The following is a 17,594-nucleotide window of genomic DNA, read 5'->3' on the forward strand; positions in this document are numbered from 1 at the left end:
CATTCAGTCGGGCGGTGTTCCTAGGCTGGTTCCTGCGCCTCTATAAGTTCTGTTGTGCTCTTGGAGTTGCCGCCACAGTCCACTGGAAGAATCGTCCTCCCCTACAATAGGTCTGCTGGCAAAGTCTGCTTCTCCCAGCATCCCGGAGATCAGACACCGAAGACAAGGGAGGCAAAAACCTCCATCTCCATATCCTGGACAAGTCCCGCAAAATGTTGCAGGATTCTCAAAGATACAGGACACTGAGGCTATAAGCAGGAAGCAGTATTTATTTTAACCCGCACCAGCTCAGCGGATTCTTATCCAAAGGCTGAGCCCTGATTGTAACATAACAGGCAGGTTTATACAATCTCATCATTCCTACACAGCTACAGAAATAAGGAAGAACACCGATTGGCTGGCAAACTATGAGAAAACTGATGTTAGCCAGAGAGTTCTTGGAAGGCAGGATGGGCAGTCAGGAACGAACTTGTTTGAGCAGGAAATGGCCAGGCAGGGTCAGACTACCACAGTTGTTGGTGCTGGGATGGTTTAGGGCAGGGAGAATATTGGTTTGGTGTGTATGAATTTGATAAAGGAGAGAGATAGTTGAGAGTATGGTCATCGAATTGGTTGGTTTGTATATCAAAAATGTGCTCACAGGGGAGTCAGGGGAGTCACTGGCTATCTCTAAGAATTAGCTAGCCTTGGTAGAGGCAATTTCTCCATTATCAAGGCCCCAAATACCAGAGTATCAAGAATATAAAAAATTAAAAATACAGTAACTGCAACCCCACTTTCTTTCCAAAGAGAATCTCCTGAATTCAAATACCATGGATTAGTTCTGCCTATTTTTGAACTTTCTATAACCAAAACCATACAGCTTTTTGTGTCTGTGCTCTTTCATTAAACAGGTGTTTGTGAAATTCAGTCATGTTTTGTGTATTGCTTTAGTTTGTTCATTTCCATTCTGTTGTATTTATTTACCTGCTGATGGGCATTTATGTGGTTTCCAGTGTGGTTCTAATACAAACCATGTTGTAACAAACATTCAAATACAGACCATGTTGTAATGAACAATTAGTTTGCTACTGATGTTATAGAAAAGTTTTCTGAGTAGAAAACAAGGTTTCCATGCTTAATCAAAATAATTTCTGTGTTTTATGTTGCCTTGACAAGTTTCTTATGGGTCCTCACAGGTTCCTCCAGAAAATAAACCGGCAAGTATATCCTATTCTTGTGAATCCGTGGAAGATCTTAAGCTCTTGTTCCAGAAACTAGGTAAGTCCACATGTCCCAAGGAATCAAGAAACTTTTGTGTACCTTAAATTAACAAACTGCCATGAAAAAGTAACTTCATACTATTAATTTTGATTTGTCTTTTCTACCTTTTTGCTAAGTTTCTATCTTCTAGGTTACAAGGCTTCCTACCACTTCTACATGCTGGAATGACCTCATGTTGTCTGCCTCTGGGGCCCTTAGAATAGGCTTTGAAAAATTTTTATTCCTAATAGGCAGGGACTGCAACCCTATCTCAGCTTTGAAGAAGTTACAGAAGACAGACCTTCATCCATCAACATCTCCTTAAGATTAAGGGAATAAAATCTCTGAAGGGAAATAATGTAGGGATGAGGCAGAAAAATTGAGGTCTTGATTGGGCCACATTCAGAGACTACGATGCCTCTGAATAGAATTGAAATAAAGTTAAATTACATTTACAAGGGATATGGACTGACAATAATGCCAGTCTCGATGTGGCTAATCTTCATAAACATATTCTTGACATCCAAAACAGTAGAATCTTTATTGTAGATCCCGCAAAATTGGCTGAGAAAATTTTAGATGATTTGAGAGGTTTCAACCCTTTTAATATACTGCCTGGTATCTTTTAAGTATTGTGCTGTTGCTGTTAATTCTTTTTTGTATATTCTCAGTTGGGTGCCAAGTCCTCCAGAGACAGTTTCAAGACATCCGAATGAACAACTATCATCTGCGCATAAATAAAAAAAAAAAATCATAAAAGGGGGAAAGACACATTCGAAAAGACCTGTGGCCATGCTTCAAAAGGACTTGTGGTGTGCCTTTGCAGCCTTGGACTTTGTTAATCTGTCTGACTCATCTAGTGCAGATTTGGACATCAAGCATAGCCATGGGGTTTGAGCCTGCGTTGCTGCCCTCTATGTCTTTCTAATTGGAGAATTACAAACAACTGCTTTGAATGGACTTCTTAATATATCTTGTTAATTGTAATCTAACTAATTGTGTAAGTCCTCACAACAAAGGGTCAGATCTATTGCTTTTGAATCAACCAAGTTTTATAATGTTACCAACAAAATTGGAAGAGCCTTGGTATGATGATAGTGGTATTCAAACTCTGTTAGAAATGAAATATGCCTTGAGTAGAGATAAAAGAATTATAGGATTGGTTATTGCTGGTTTAGTAGTCTTTGTGTCTTTAGTAGCCATAGCAGTTACTGCTGTGGTCGCATTGTCATAAAGCATTCAGAATGCCAATTTTGTAAATGAATTAGCCCATAATATGTCTATAGCTATGAAAAGTCAAGAAGGTATTAACTTAAAATTAGAGGTAAAATTAAATGCTCTAGAATCAGTTGTTGTTCAGATTGGAAATGAGGTTGTGGCCTTAGAAAAAAGGATGAGTTTATGCTGTCATGCTGCCTATAAGGGAATCTGTGTGACTAACGTGATTTATAATCAGTCATGATGGAACTGGCAAAGGGTTAAACTTCTTTTGCAAGGTATTTAGCATCATAACAGTTTAAGTTTAGATTTGCATAATTTGCATCAAGAAATTATAGACATTCAAAATGTTAAGTAATTATAATCAATCCGAAAGATTTAGCTAAAGACTTATTAGGTAGTTTACATGGGTTTAATCCTTTGAATATGCTTAAACATACCTTTGGATTTTAGCTGAAATTATATACTTACTTCTTATATTCTTCTGTGCTTTTTCAGTTGGCTGCTGAATCTTCCAAGGGCAATTAACACAGTCTCAAATTGGTTTGCATGCATTACAGCTTCAAATTAAAAGAAAAGGGGGAGATGTGGAGAGCAGGTTGTAAACTGAAAAGGTCCTTGCAACCTGTGAGGGCAACCAAGGGTTATCTTGCCTCAGGGAACTCCTTCTGAGAACAAGAAAGTATAAACATAGCCACAGGCAGGCAAACAAGCTGAAGGCCATAAGATATGGCTTGGGAAAAGTAGAAGAAACAGTTGTTATGACTAAGGGAGACTGCTTATGCCAACTAGTATGTTCTTGTATAAAACCAGCTTGCAAAAATAAAACTGCCATTGTCCACCATCAGTGGGCAACGGACCTCCTGATCCCCGCTTTCTGTCTTCTTTCTTTTCTTCATCTCCCACCATTCCTACTCAGGTTTATTTTCCAGGGCCGCGATGGATGTGGCAGGATTTACCACTTGTTGGACGGGGCATATGCTCACACACATTTTTTGTTAGAAATATCCCCAGGAGTGAAGTTGCTCAGTGGGAGATAAGGTAAGCTTGTGCTCAAGTGTAGTAAATATGCCAAACACCATACCTAACCCAGCTGTGCCATTAGGAGTATATGAGTACCTCTGACCTTTGATAGCAGCCATTTACATTTTAAAGCCACAAGTAGAACACTCTGTTATTTAACAGAGTAGTTACTTTGCCTCAATCTTAGATAGTACATGTATTGATTGATGGTTTATGTATAAAGGTCAGTGTTGTCTGAACCTTATATAGTATATGTATTGATTTAGGAAATGACTTCGTTTTACTAACTTCAGATTACTAACTCCAGGTAGCACAAATAGAAAATGTCAAGAGAAAAATAAAAATTCAGAACATTTCTTTCCTTGGTTTATGTCTCAGATTTTAATTTAACTTCTCAGTACAGCCTCTTGTTCTTGATTTTCTCACATTGACTTCTTTGTAGAAGCTAGTGAGTGGTTCTCTAGTTCTGTGAGAAATGGTAGAGGGGTTACCAAATTTGATCAAACCACTTCAATTTAGCTATGAGTGGCTTTGAATAAATATTGGTTTCTTTATTTTAATAAACTAGAAAGCACTCTACAATCTTACTTATTAAACTCTTACTGCTTTTTTAAATTATGGAGAGTATTTTTACCACTCATTATTGGATCGTTTTTGCCCCTTTTCATTATAACCAAGTTCTCAGAGTGAGCAAAAAAATCTACAGACCCATTCACACTATGTTATCCATACTATTAGGATTTTTCTTTGTTTCTATTTCATGTTGAAATTTGCAAGAAGACAAGGGAGAAGTGTTATGAATGCAGAATTATTTCAGACCCCCAAGCACTATAAATTTTGGTGAAATTACATAGTCAGGCATTAAAAGTCAGAAACAAACAAACAAAAAACCCCTACAGAAATAGTGGGGTAACCATCACCTACCTGTGAACAGAGTATCAGGGCTGAACTCATTTTGGTATCTAAAGATAGTGACATCGAGAATGTTGTTTGGAACTGCAGACTCTGAGAAAAAAAGATACCTACCAAGGACTCCTGGTGGCTAATTGATCTCAAATTTTAAAAACAGAGCTTAGCAGCCATTTCTACATAGGAGCCTCTCACTCGAACTGCCCTTGAGGAAGAAGCCTGCACCGAACAGCCTGCCTGCACTGTGTTCCTGCCATTTAAGCTAAAGGAGTTCCTGGAATTGTATTTCAGTCAATAGGACTGAAGTTTTCCCTATCCAATAAGAGCTTGGCAACTATGGCCCCATCAGCCCCTTCACCGACCAATCAGAGTGGCTTCATTCTGACCAATCAGAACAGTGCCTTTTGGACCAATCAAACTGCAAAGAGTTGGAGTCCTCATTTGTATGAGGAGAGATGAATCAGGGACAGGGTTGGGAACTTCTCTCTGCATAAGTCAACTCCCCCACCCCCACCCCCTCAGGGAGCTCACTTTCCCTTTCTGCTAAAGTTTCAAGATTAGATTTTCCTGGCTGGAGCTGAAATATGGAGCTGAAATATATGGAGTTGAAATGGGCCTCAAATGGAAGTCCATTTCAGCTACAGCTGAAGCATGGAGGGTTGCCAGTTCCCCAGAGCTGCCTTGCAGCTTTGCTGCTTCATAATTGAGCTGTGACACCATTGAGCTGTTCCACAGTCATACTATATCACAACTGAGCTGTTTGCACTGAATAAAGTTTCCTTTTTCACCAGGCCCCAAAATGTTGGTGTTAAATTGATGGCAATGGCCATCAATTGACAGACCTTATTCTGTTTTATCTGATCCTGGAGGTTCCTTTCTGTCTGTCGCCCCCCTCTCTCCATTTTTTTTTTGAACGTATAGATGAGATTCAGCAGGGGCTAGTTTGTCCTCTAATTGGTGACACATTATCTCATCTCATTCATTCACGTCTTAATAAGAAATAGGCCCTCAGGTCCTTGCCAGAGATCTGTGTTTGTCTAGACTCAGAAAGGTGCGGATCCCCAGTAAGGCACTGCCTGGAGTCTGCTCTCTTCCCTGCTTCATTGGCAAACCCAGACTTCTCAAAAGTCACCTAGGGGAAAGCCCAAGGCGGTGCACCGCCCCCGCCCCTTCCGCAGCGAGTGCCCATGGGCCACTCCCCTTCTACAACTATAAAAGTGAGGCTTGCAAGCTGGGTACCTCTTCACAGGTCCCGCGCCCCGCCCAGACAGTTTAGCAGCTGGTAAGGCTGGGGTCCAGGACTCTTTAGGGAGGTGGGGCGGCCGGGAGCGGGCAGTCCCAGGCTGCAACCCACCAGCCGTGGCCACCCAGCACCGCCCCGGCACTCCATGGCCGGGAGCCACCGCAGTCCCCGACCTTTCGCCAGGACTGCTAATGCGCCGCCCAGCCGCGCCCGGGATGCCACCGCACCCTTTGTGCGCGCCTCCCTGGGGGCGACCGGGGATCCCCCATACCGCGTCCGAGGCGCAAGGCCAGGAGGTGGGGGCATGGTGGCTGGGAGGCAGAACCGAAGCCTGAGATCGGAATATTTTCCTTTCTTCTCGAACTAACTCACTTTCCCGAGCTGTTTGCGACAGTTTCCAGGCAACCCCAGGGCGGAACCGCTTCTCCTTTCTGTGGTTTCTGGGAGGGAGTGGAGGACAGTGCGATCCTAGAGATTGTTTTTCAACAATAGTAATTCATTGTCTGACACATGAAGCAGCCAGCACAGCTGTTATTATTCCTTGCCTGTATGTGAGGAAACTAAGACTCTGAGAGGAGCAGTCACAATGGGTAACTGGGCAGCTGGACTGAGGTGGAAGGTCCGCTGCTTAACCTTCGCGGACACCACGCTGGCGTGTCAGAAAGAATATTTGTCGCCTTCTCTCTGTCGGGCTGCCCCTCCTGCCCTTGGGACCTGTGCTGTATTTTCAAACTCTCATAACCTACACCAGCTATGAGACTTGGGACACTTAACCTCTCTTAAACATTTATCAGCTGAATCTCAGCAATGAGGGTAATTATGTCTACTTTACTGGCATTTGCTTTAATGCGTATAGGTAGCTATGATTTTCTAACGGAAACATTCTTATTTCAGGTAAATGTGGGCAATGACTTTATTGCCCAAATGAATCAGAGGAGAATCCAAAGGGTGGGAAATGTGTGTGCTCCCAAATCTAGTAGGAAAGGCCTAGTCCTGGCTATGTCTGCAAGATCAGAGCCCTTTGGGATACCCTGGGTCCTGATCTGGGTCACTGTTGACTCTTTGGCCAGCTATCCCTAGTTCCTACATTTGTGCGCATGAAGAAGTGTTCTTGCCCTTCTAAAAAAATGGGGAACGCAAGTTCCAGGATGTTTCAGGGTGGTTGGCACAAGTTGAAGAAGACATGGAGAAATGCTCGTTGTCTAATTTGCTGGTGTGGTCAGTGGGCAGCTCCTGCCTCTGTTCTGTGTTGTAGCCTTCACCATGGAGCAGTTGAGTACAGCAAATACCCGGTTCGCGGTGGACCTCTTCCGCACCTTGACTGAGAACAATCCTACTGGAAACATCTTCATCTCTCCCTTAAGCATTTCGTCAGCACTGGCCATGATCTTTCTGGGAGCCAGAGGCACTACTGCGGCACAGGTGTCCAAGGTCAGCAGAAACAAAAATAGTCCGGTATCCCTGCAAGTCTGTACTGAAAAGTTGTGCCTTTGAGCTCTTACAGTTTGTTTTAAAAACTGTATTTCTGTGTTCAATTACTATACATTATGAGGCCAGACTTTCAGAAAAGCCCCCCCCCAAACAATCCGTTTTTATGAAGGCTTTCATTCACTATCAAGTTTTTACTGAGCACAGACTATGTGCCAGGTACCGTTTTTATGTTTAGCTGAGAATATAGCAGTGAAGAAAGCTACAAAAGCTCCTGCAGTGTGTTGCTTCTTTTCTCTTCCTGTGGGCAGATCTGACAGTATTTCCTCGGGGATTAGGATTTTACAGTTTCTACTTTGCATGTGACCTACTATTAATAAATAATGCTTGCTATGTAATGTTACTTTTGAGCATAATGACACATAAGAAATGCACCAACCACAGTGGAGAAGTTGGTGGTGGTGCATTTTTGAGGGAACAGGCAATCGTGTGATTCTGTATTCCTAAAGCCTAGCCTGTGCCTAGCACCAAGTTTCTGTGTGAGAAGGAGGCCCCTGCGGGGACCAGACCAAGCCCTGGGTGTTATGGAGGTCACTCTTACAGCAGGAGAAGAAACAGTAATGCCCTGCCTTCCTCCTGTCCTTAGATGGTGTGGAGGGCATTTCTGTGCTACATGTTCTTTGATTCTGAGAGGGGAACTCTGATTTTCCTTGAAACCTAGGGGAAAGGAGTGCTAAGAGTGGAGATCTAACATACCAGTCACAAATTACATGGCACCTGTAACTAGAGAAGATGCACACCTGGATTCAAGTTTATTGACTTGATCCAGCTGCAAAACTTCTATTACTTTAATTTATGGAAAACCAACCATCTTTATCACTGCAGATATGAAAGCATTTTAAAGTTTTCAAAAACACCTTTATTTTTAACCTCTGGTACTAATTGTTAGTTGCTTCTTCTGGGGTAATATCAGCTTCTATTTTGAGATTTTCCAAGGACTTTAACCTCAGCAAAGAAGTTTTAAGGTCCCCCTCGCCATCCATTTCCATTAAAGCAGATTCATCATAGGAACTAAACATTCTACATCTCAGTGAGTAACTGGACTTTGTACACTGTGTAGGTTTGTTCTTTGGATATTCAAACAAGGAACCAGCCCAAACCTCATAAAACCATAAAGGGATTCTTGATTTGTAACAGGGCAATTAAACTTTTGCTAAATGTTAAGTTTATAGATGTTTTTAAATAAGTGAGTTACTGATGCTAGTAGTGTAATTAAAAAAAAAACAAAAACAAAATTCTTTCAGTCTGTAATATCTTTGTGTTCCTGCGTAGGTGATGATTTTTATTTTTACTATTTATTTCTGAGAACTTTCAGTAAAATTTTATTTGCTACAGAATATACATATGAATATATCATTTATGATTTTCTTTGGAAAAAAGCAGACATGAATATTTAGCTTATGAACCACTCGTATTTGTGGAACTGTAACAAAAGTGATATTAAAACAGTTTCTGTAATCATTATATCTCACAAAGCTATAAATTTTAGATTCTCTATTATCCGATGAAAAATTGATAAAGTATTGGGCTGGGAATCATCAATGAGCAATAAAAACATGTTAATTTAATTTAATGGAAGCAAATGCCAAGGAATCAGTTTATAATTTCAAAACAAATTATTATAGAAATAATATTTTCTTTGTTTTAGATTTTTTATTTCGATACAGTTGAGGAGATTCATTCAAGATTTCAGAGTCTGAATGCTGATATCAACAAGCATGGAGCTCCCTATATTCTGAAACTTGCTAATAGGTTATATGGAGAGAAAACCTATGATTTCCTCCCTGTAAGTACTTTGCACTCATGTTCTAAAGCTCACTAGACAATGCAGACTTTTTTTCCAGCACAATTGACTCATAAAAGTCAGTCTTAATTTTTGTAAACATTGAGAACTATACAGAATGAAAATATATGACAGTATTCCCATTAATTAATGTGGTTTCATTTGATAGTCTTCACAGTGAAAAGATTGACCCTGGCTGTTTTACTAAAGCAAGGTGAATTCCATAATTTACTTCCAAGAACAGTCAGTATTTGCTGACGAAAATGTTAGGCAAAGGTTAGAAAAGAATTGGTAAATTTTATACAACACCAAAACTATTGAGCCATACACTTAAAAATGGTTAAGGTGGTAAATTTAATGTTATATGTTCTTTATCATAAAGTAAAAAGTATAAGGGTTAGGATTTTTTTTGTTACAATGAAATTTATGCCTTTTAGGACAATTGCTTTCATTTTTAAGGATTTTAGAAAACCATTTCTGTATGTAGTAGGAGTTATTCATGACATTGTCTTTCTTTCTTTTCTTTTATTTTTCTTTCTTTCTTCTTCTTTTTTTTTTTTAAAGGAGTTCTTAGCTTCAACTCAGAAAATGTATGGTGCTGAACTGGCCAGTGTAGATTTTCAGCATGCCTCTGAAGATGCAAGGAAGGTGATAAATAAGTGGGTCAAAGAGCAGACAGAAGGTAAGAGAGTGGCAGAATGTAGTCATGCACAGGTTGTTCTTTCCCTCCTTCCACCTTTTCAACATGCACGTGATTCTCTCATTTTTTCTCTGCCCTCATCCTAACCCTGGAGGTAAACCCTGCCTCTGCTCAGTGCCAGACAACTTTCAAATGTAGAAATTCCTCAAAGTGGAAACTTAAACATAATTAAATGAAGTGGCTAAATTTTTTTTCCTCATAAGTTCCCAAAACTACATTTTAAAATTAAAATTAACACTGAATGTAGAATATAAGGAATAAAGTTTTGAGGAGAATCCAGCCTAGCCCAAATTATTTAATATACATATAGAAAGGAATATCCTGATAGTTGTGACTCAATATTCATAAAGTGCTGTGTCATAAATATTTTTACCAACATCTTCTCAAAGCAATCAGGGATGATAGGTAGGACTGACTCTCTCTCAGTTGTTTTTCCACTACAACTCTGTCTAACCTAGTCACAGAATGAGTCATGGCACTCACTGAACACCTGTCTTCCATACAAGAAGTTATTCATGGCCATTCTGTGGTCACAGGGAGGGGATTGTGTTTCAGTGGAGTAACTGTCCTACCTTTTGGATATTTGGGAAAATCTTTCTTGTGACAGTAGCTTTCACTTGGAGGATTTGATGAAGTGATTTATTCACTAGTGACTAAAAACATTTTCATTAAGGAATATTTTTTATGTCTGAAAGAGAATGGCCATTCACAAAATAAGGTTCATTGTTTATCATACACTACTAAAAAGGAGAATTTTCCTGTTTTTTAGCCCTTATGCCCCTTAGTTGGTTTATTTAAAGTCAAAACATACTGGTAGGCCTTTCCTAAATACATTAAAGGAAATTAAATAAAAAGTATGCATTTGAATTGCATTCCAGTGCTAATCAAATGTCAGTTCAAACTTGGAATTCTGATATGTGAATTTTTTTAAAAAAAACTTATTTTATCTTTTTAGGAAAAATTCCAGAACTGTTGGCTGCGGGTGTGGTTGATAACATGACTAAACTTGTGCTGGTGAATGCCATCTATTTCAAAGGAAACTGGCAGGAGAAATTCATGAAAAAGGCCACAACCAATGCAACATTCAGACTGAATAAAGTAAGGTGATATAACTGTATAAAATTATTCATTAAAAGAATGCAGATAATAATGTGAATGACCTGTTTGTTTCAACTGTTCAGAAAGACACAAAAACAGTGAAAATGATGTATCAGAAGAATAAATTTCCATATGGCTACATCACAGACCTTAAGTGTCGTGTGCTGGAACTGCCTTACCAAGGCAAAGAGCTCAGCATGGTTATCCTGCTGCCCGATGACATTGAGGATGAGTCCACAGGTCTGAGGAAGGTAACAGCTCCCACACTTAATGCACCATGTTTCCTTTTGATATATCGATTCTTGGTTGGTACTTGTTTTGTGTTTACTGATGTTACTCAACTCTCCTTTCCAATTCTTTGTCATTCCTTTGTAAGTTAGCCCACCAACATTTACTGCTCTGAAGCCCTAAGTTTAAATTTTCATCTACTGTCAGTGAGCAGTTGTGGTGGGGAACATCTAAAGATCTATTCTAAACGTAACAGCTGGTCAGTGGCTGCTCATGGAAACTCTCTTAAATGAACATTAGAAGAAAGTGCAGTAAAATGAGGATTGTTTTACTGAAACAAATGTTTTAAAATTAAAACCTTCAAAATATTATAGTGTGTAGTTTCATCTTGTACTATGAAATCCTATTATTATGTTGCTCATTTTCACTATAGTTTATATAGATTGTGAATTAAATTTTCAATAGCTACATGATAGAAAAGACTCATGTGATGCGTTAACTGAGAGCTAAGCCTATTTTCTAATATGAACTTTGTATGATGTTTCTATTATATATAATTTAAAAGCTATGGCATCTTTTGCTAGGCTAGAACTAGGCAAAACTGTGAAGATTATGGCTTTTCTTTGGTGTCTCTAGTCTGCTGTGTGTTTTTTTCTCTACCCTCTCCATACCCAAACTTGCTCTCAGGATGGGGTCTAATATTAAAATCAACATGTTCTTTATTTCAGTTGTATTTCCATATTCATCTCTTCTCTGATTATAAAAGAAATTCTCTAGCCTCATGAAAAAAATAATATTCATCAATAGAATAAGTGGAATGATGGTTCTGTTCTAGTCCAATAGTAATAATAATAATGATGATGATGATCATGATGATGATAGCTGACATTTATGTAGCACTTGCTATGTGCCAAGCACTTTATGTATGTGAACTCATTTAATGCTCACAATAGTGCTGTAAGGTAGGTACTATTATTGACCCCATTTTAGATGAGGGTCTAGGCCCTTTCTATTTTTACCTAGGAGCTAAATCTATGAGAGATTACTTCAGCTCTGTGAGGCTCACAGATAACCACAATGATCAGTGGAGTTCAGAATAAATAGAATCGAATAAATAAAAGAAAACTTTTAAAATTTTCTTTGCACCACTCAACCAGTTAGAATAATAACTATCATGGCCTAGCGTAGTAATTCAATGGCTAGGGGCTTAGTAAGTCCTGGATGAATGGGTGGGTGGATGCATGGATGGTTGATGGATCTGATGTCCAAGGTCCCTGTTGCTTGGGCCCTTGATGGCTTGGAACACAGCTCTGTTCTATTATCAATTGCTGGAAAGAAATGAAATCCTTCAAATGGAATCTGTTTTGGCATAAAACATGAAGGAAACTAATTAGCAACTGATATGAGTTCGTGCTTCTATGAAATTGTTCTCACCTCTTCTCTTTGCCCATTCTCATTCCAGATCGAGGAACAATTGACTTCGGAAAAACTGCGCGAGTGGACCAAACCTGAGAGTCTGGCTCTCATTGAAGTCAATGTCCACTTGCCCAGGTTCAAGCTGGAGGAGAGCTACAACCTTAACTCTCACCTAGCCCGCCTGGGTGTAGAGGATCTCTTTACTAGCAAGGCTGATCTGTCTGGCATGTCTGGAGCCAGAGATATTTTTATATCAAAAATTGTCCACAGGTCTTTTGTGGAAGTGAATGAGGAGGGTACAGAGGCAGCAGGCGCCACAGCAGGCATCGCCGCCTTCTGCATGCTGATGCCAGAGGAAAATTTCACGGTCGACCATCCATTCATTTTCTTTATTCGACACAATCCCTCGACTAACATCCTGTTCCTAGGCAGACTTTCTTCTCCTTAGAGACTGTGGAAATACAAGGCCATGCTCAAAGATTTATTACCTGCACTTTCAATGGTGACAGTTTTCGTATATCTTTATCAATAAAACTATCATCCAAAAACAAATCTTTAATTTCCTTTGTAAGGTCAACTCTGTTGGCTGTTTACACCCATTAACTTGGGTATGGGTGTTCATTTTCCTTTTTAATGCTGAACTATTTCAGTGATTGCTTTTGAATGCATGAATCACACATGTAGATTCTTGACAACGTAATAAGCTATGAAATTGCTATACTCTCCTGATAGCCATGGGAAACATTATTATACTGTAGTTTATTTCATAGATAGACTTTTGGAAATCATAACAGAGAGACACTGATTGTTGAAGGGAGGCTTAACAACAGATTTTCAATTGAAATATAGCGGAGCACTCCAACTGAGAGCCCAGGTTATGAAGACAAATTTGCCTTGGCCAATGTGTCTGACTCTTTGTTCTATAGGATTGATATTCTATTACAGCCCCAGTTTTCAAACTATTAAAGAGCCACCTGGTGATAACCTGCCCTCCCTTTTTTGTTCTCTTTTATCCTACCTGATATGTAGTTTATGTGGGATCAAAAATTGTTGAGAAGTAGGTGTCTTATAAACTACAGAAAGGAAAAATGTGGTAGAATAGTCTGTTAAGCAAAGAGGGAGTACAAAAGATCTCACTGTTACCCTGCTCCTTGTGTGTTTTCTGATAAAGGTTCTTGAGTTCCATGAGATACAAGTTGTTATGGCAATACAACAGCTTTATGCAATGCTGTGGTGGAAGATGTCGGGCAGGGTGGGGGGAGGAGGGAGCTCTTTGATGAATACAAACCTTTGTCAAATGTGCTCATTGGAATGGGGCTTGAAATGCTGCATTTTCTTGCTTCCACAAAGCTAGTGGGCTAGCTAATAGTTTCCTAAGATTCCACCAGCCAGACTGATCTCAGTCCTCTTCTTGTTTCTCCCCAATCTCAGAAAAGACGGGACTATAAAATGGGTTATTGGATTGTCAATACTGACATCCATGATGGTAGTGAGTGACTCCACAGAACAAAGAAAATTTTAGCAAAACCTCTGTTGGCAAGATTTCCTCCTTTTTTTCCTTAAAATACTTACTAGCACCTACCATATTCCGGGGTCTCTTTAGCTATAGAAAAGACAAGAAAAGCAATAGTCACTGCATTCTGTAGCTCTTCTCTTTTGGCTTCTTATCCTAAAATTGACTTAATGATTAGAGTAAATTGTGCTAATCAAGTAGAAACTGAATCATAGGGCTCAAAGTGACTCTGCTTAAATTCTTTTTATATGCGAGGAAATAGGACCGGGGATTATAAGTAAATTGTTGAAGATCAAAACAACTAATAAATTCCAGAACAGAAACTAAAATTCAATTTATATTTATGTGGAGAATATCTAATTCTCGTAATGGTGAACTATGACCTCTTAAGTAAAAAACCAAAGTAGTGGCCTGAGAGAACGTCCGCAAAAGTAAGACTCCAATTCTAGAGTCTTTCTCATTTTGTTATCTTCAAGGCTACAATTAAAAAAGAATGTTGCAGGCAGCAGACTTTGTGAAGTCACAGATTGGGAGAACGGGCTTCCAAATATCTTTAGTTTTTATATACCAGAAACACTGCTTTAGATTACCCAAAGAAAAGTGGCAGCCCATCTTGAGGAGGGAAAGAAAGGGAATCTGGTTAGGTATTAACAAAATCAAGAGTGCATTTAAAATAATCAAAATAAAGTCAAATATGTCATGTGGTTTCTGCATTGGTATGTTTCTTTAAACAAATTACTGCCCTATTTTTGCCATCCCAAATTCTTCCTTACTCAGAAATGAATCAGAACATTATAATCTAGAATTCTCATCTGACCATAGCTGTTCTTCCAGTTTAGGACAAGGATAGACTCACTGAAACCCAGAAGGATGCCACTGGGCCAGCCCTGGTGCTCCATACATGAGATTTATATTAACACCAACCTCATGAAGTAAGTATTACTGTCTACATTCTATAGATGAGAGTCAGTAACCTGCCTAGGCTCTCAGAGAAGAATGGGGACTTGTGCCTCAAAGCTCTGCAAAAATCATCCTGATTCATCATGAGCTAAAGTACCTGAGTTTCATCATCAACTCTCATCCAAAGGGTTGAGAAATGCCTTCTAAGCTATTCTAAGAAATTCTTGTCTTTTGATATTAATGTTGTGCTTTCATCGTTAGCTGTGAATCCCAGCCAATTAAAATGCAGTCTTCATTAATCTTGCAGTCTCAAACTTGCTCTTGAAAAGACAGAATATAACCAGGAATTTCTTGGGAACAGGAGGTAAATGGCATTCAATAGAACCTGCTGAGTCATCATTTTCCCATGGCACAAGTTCAGCACCCTGTTCCCTGCCAGTGTCACTGCCAAGAGCTGAGACCTTTACAAAAAATTATACATCTTGCTGGGGATAAGAAATATACTAGAGGACAAATTTTTCATTTTAAAAAAACAGTTCAGGACTAAAGAAGGATCTGTTATATTTCAACCTTGGAGAGACTGATGGCTCATAAACATGTACAGATTATAAAGTATAAAAGCATTTCTTCATCTAAATTCAGGGTTCTAAATACATATACAGAATTACTACAGCAGACACTTTCTGATCTGAAAAAAATAAAAGTAGCTGCTGTGCTAAGAGCCCCACCAACAGGGTGTGGATAGAGCAGTGTGGAGGAAATCAATCAGTCCAAAATTACTCTGCCAAAGGGATAACTTGTAGTGTAAAATCTCATATGTGTCATGGAACAACGGTGGTTTTCTAGTACACAGGAGAAACAACTTAAAAAAAGCAATGCATAGCAAGAACAAGAGAATGTTATTGAACAGGTTTTCAAAGGGCTCTTGTACCAGACCTTCCCTCATTTTCTAAATCTGTTATGACAAATTCTGGTAACAAGACACTTTGCTTCAGCAGACAAATAAAAGCTTCCTGGTAAATTAAAAATTTAAATGTTTTTATTGCACAATATTTTTAAAGGTCAGTTTTCAAAGAACGAATATTCATTGCAAATTTTAGTTTTCTATGCAAAATCTGATACATTAGCTGAAATATTTAGCAAATCAGGTCAGATTCCCCGCTTTCCATTTTCAGGTAAACCCAGATGTTTTCTATTATGGAAAAACAGTAGATATTTAAATTTTTAAATTGTTTTCATATGATATATTAAAAGGTAAGGACTTACATGCTTTTTAAACTCATTATGTCCTGCATTACTTGCTGTTGTTGCATGCTGAACTAATTTTCAAAAATTAGTGTTTTTCAATCATTATGGGTTTTTTTTAAAGTATGTTAACTCCAAAAATACTGTTAATCTAGAATAGGTAAGTTTCTCCATATTCAAGGTTCACAGATACTTTCATTGTATCATGACAATAGCATGGAATATCTCTTAAAATTGTTCAAATAAATTCTCTCTGTTCTGGTTTTAAATTCATTCACTCATTTCATTAATATTCTTTCACCATGTATTAGGTGTTAAGCTCTGAACTAGGCCCTAAAGATAGAACAATGAACCAAACAAGATCCCTGCTCTACAGTAGTTTATGTCTAGTTCATAAGACAGCTCTCCAACTATTAATTTGGTTAACTGATCTGTTGGTTAGCAATGGTACCAATTTGGTAGCTGGCACCCTAACCCTGTGCCTTTGCTGGTATCTTCTCCACTGTTGCGAAGCAAGAGGTTGTTTTAAATATTGAGCACCAACATTCTGAGAAGTTTCATTTTCTATAGTACTTAGTAAACTGGCATTCTGGGTGATTAACTCGTCTTTACTTATCTAGTTATCAGTGTATGTTTTCTGATATCTATTCCCCCTGGATGTACTGATTAAACAGAGTTGTGAATCCTCAAGGCACAGCTAAACCAGGAGCATGTAGGTATTTCTCTGAAAAGAGAAGAGTACATGTGAAGGCACAGGGTTAAGAAACCCTGGTGTGGCTGGAGATTAATAAATAAAGCAAGGGAGATGTGGCTAGGGTGTAGAGAGACAGGGTCATGCGGAGCACTGAAGGCAAAGTGGACTTGGGGATTTTTATCTTAAGTGCAATTATTCCATTCATTCTACCATGCACCATACACTGTTTTAGGCAGTGACAATAAAATGGTTAAAAAACTAAGTAAAAAAAGCCATGACCTCATGGCTATTGAGGTGTTTTAAAGCAGACAGTGACATGAACTAACTGGCATAAAAAGTGTTTACTCTGCCTGCCAGGTGAAGAAAGATTGGAGGATAACCAGGAGTGGGAATTTGAGGATTCCAGTAGTGAGAGATGAGAATGGTTTCAACCAGGGGCCAGTGAAGGTGGATATCAAGAACTATTTGGAAGCAGCACTTAGCAGTAGGTAAATTGTGGAAGTTGAAAGAAAATGAATTATCATGGTTTTCTTCCAGCTTTCTAGCAATGAGTTAATGGACATGCTGCTACTATGATGAGGCAGAAAAAGAGCATTTCTGGTGAGAAAGTTAGGAGTTTAATCATGAACATGGGGTCTTCCAGAAGGAAACATCATGTAGGCAGTTGAATGCATGGATGTAGAGCTCAGAAGAGAGGACTGGGAGGAGTTATAAATTTGGTTATGTATGCCACGAGAGTGAATGATATTGCCTGGTGTGAAGAGAATGAAGAGGAAAGGGTTTAGAGGAGAACCCAGAGGTATCTGACAGTCAGGGACAGTCAATGAATGAGCACTGACAAAGAAGGCCAAAGAGAAGGAGCATACAAGCAAGAGAGGAAAGAATGAGGAGAGG

At 39.0% G+C, this 17,594-nt stretch overlaps 1 protein-coding gene and 1 long non-coding RNA gene across 3 annotated transcripts; one reads left to right on the forward strand and one right to left on the reverse strand.

Moving 5' to 3' along the window:
- Window positions 1-340: 340 nt before the first annotated feature.
- Window positions 341-4,648, reverse strand: LOC107196577. Its single transcript, XR_001518022.2, has 3 exons — window positions 4,408-4,648; window positions 2,932-3,020; window positions 341-1,969 (listed from the first exon to the last, which is right to left on the reverse strand). It is a non-coding gene; the product is annotated as an uncharacterized LOC107196577 (long non-coding RNA).
- Window positions 4,649-5,568: 920 nt separating this feature from the next.
- Window positions 5,569-13,332, forward strand: SERPINB1 (serpin family B member 1). 2 transcript variants are annotated; one of them, XM_025041525.1, is made up of 7 exons: window positions 5,569-5,674; window positions 6,859-7,066; window positions 8,772-8,909; window positions 9,471-9,588; window positions 10,562-10,704; window positions 10,788-10,955; window positions 12,395-13,332. In XM_025041525.1, the coding sequence occupies exons 1-7, from the start codon at window positions 5,580-5,582 to the stop codon at window positions 12,794-12,796; spliced, it is 1,272 nt and encodes a 423-aa protein (XP_024897293.1). In that variant the 5' UTR covers window positions 5,569-5,579; the 3' UTR covers window positions 12,797-13,332. The 2 variants fall into 2 exon arrangements, with proteins under 2 accessions (XP_024897293.1, XP_006924616.1); XM_006924554.3 differs by having other exon boundaries at window positions 5,578-5,674; window positions 6,891-7,066.
- The last annotated feature ends 4,262 nt before the right edge of the window (window positions 13,333-17,594 follow it).

The sequence above is a fragment of the Pteropus alecto genome, unplaced genomic scaffold (assembly GCF_000325575.1).
Source record: "Pteropus alecto unplaced genomic scaffold, ASM32557v1 scaffold389, whole genome shotgun sequence".
Taxonomy (NCBI): Eukaryota; Metazoa; Chordata; class Mammalia; order Chiroptera; family Pteropodidae; genus Pteropus; species Pteropus alecto.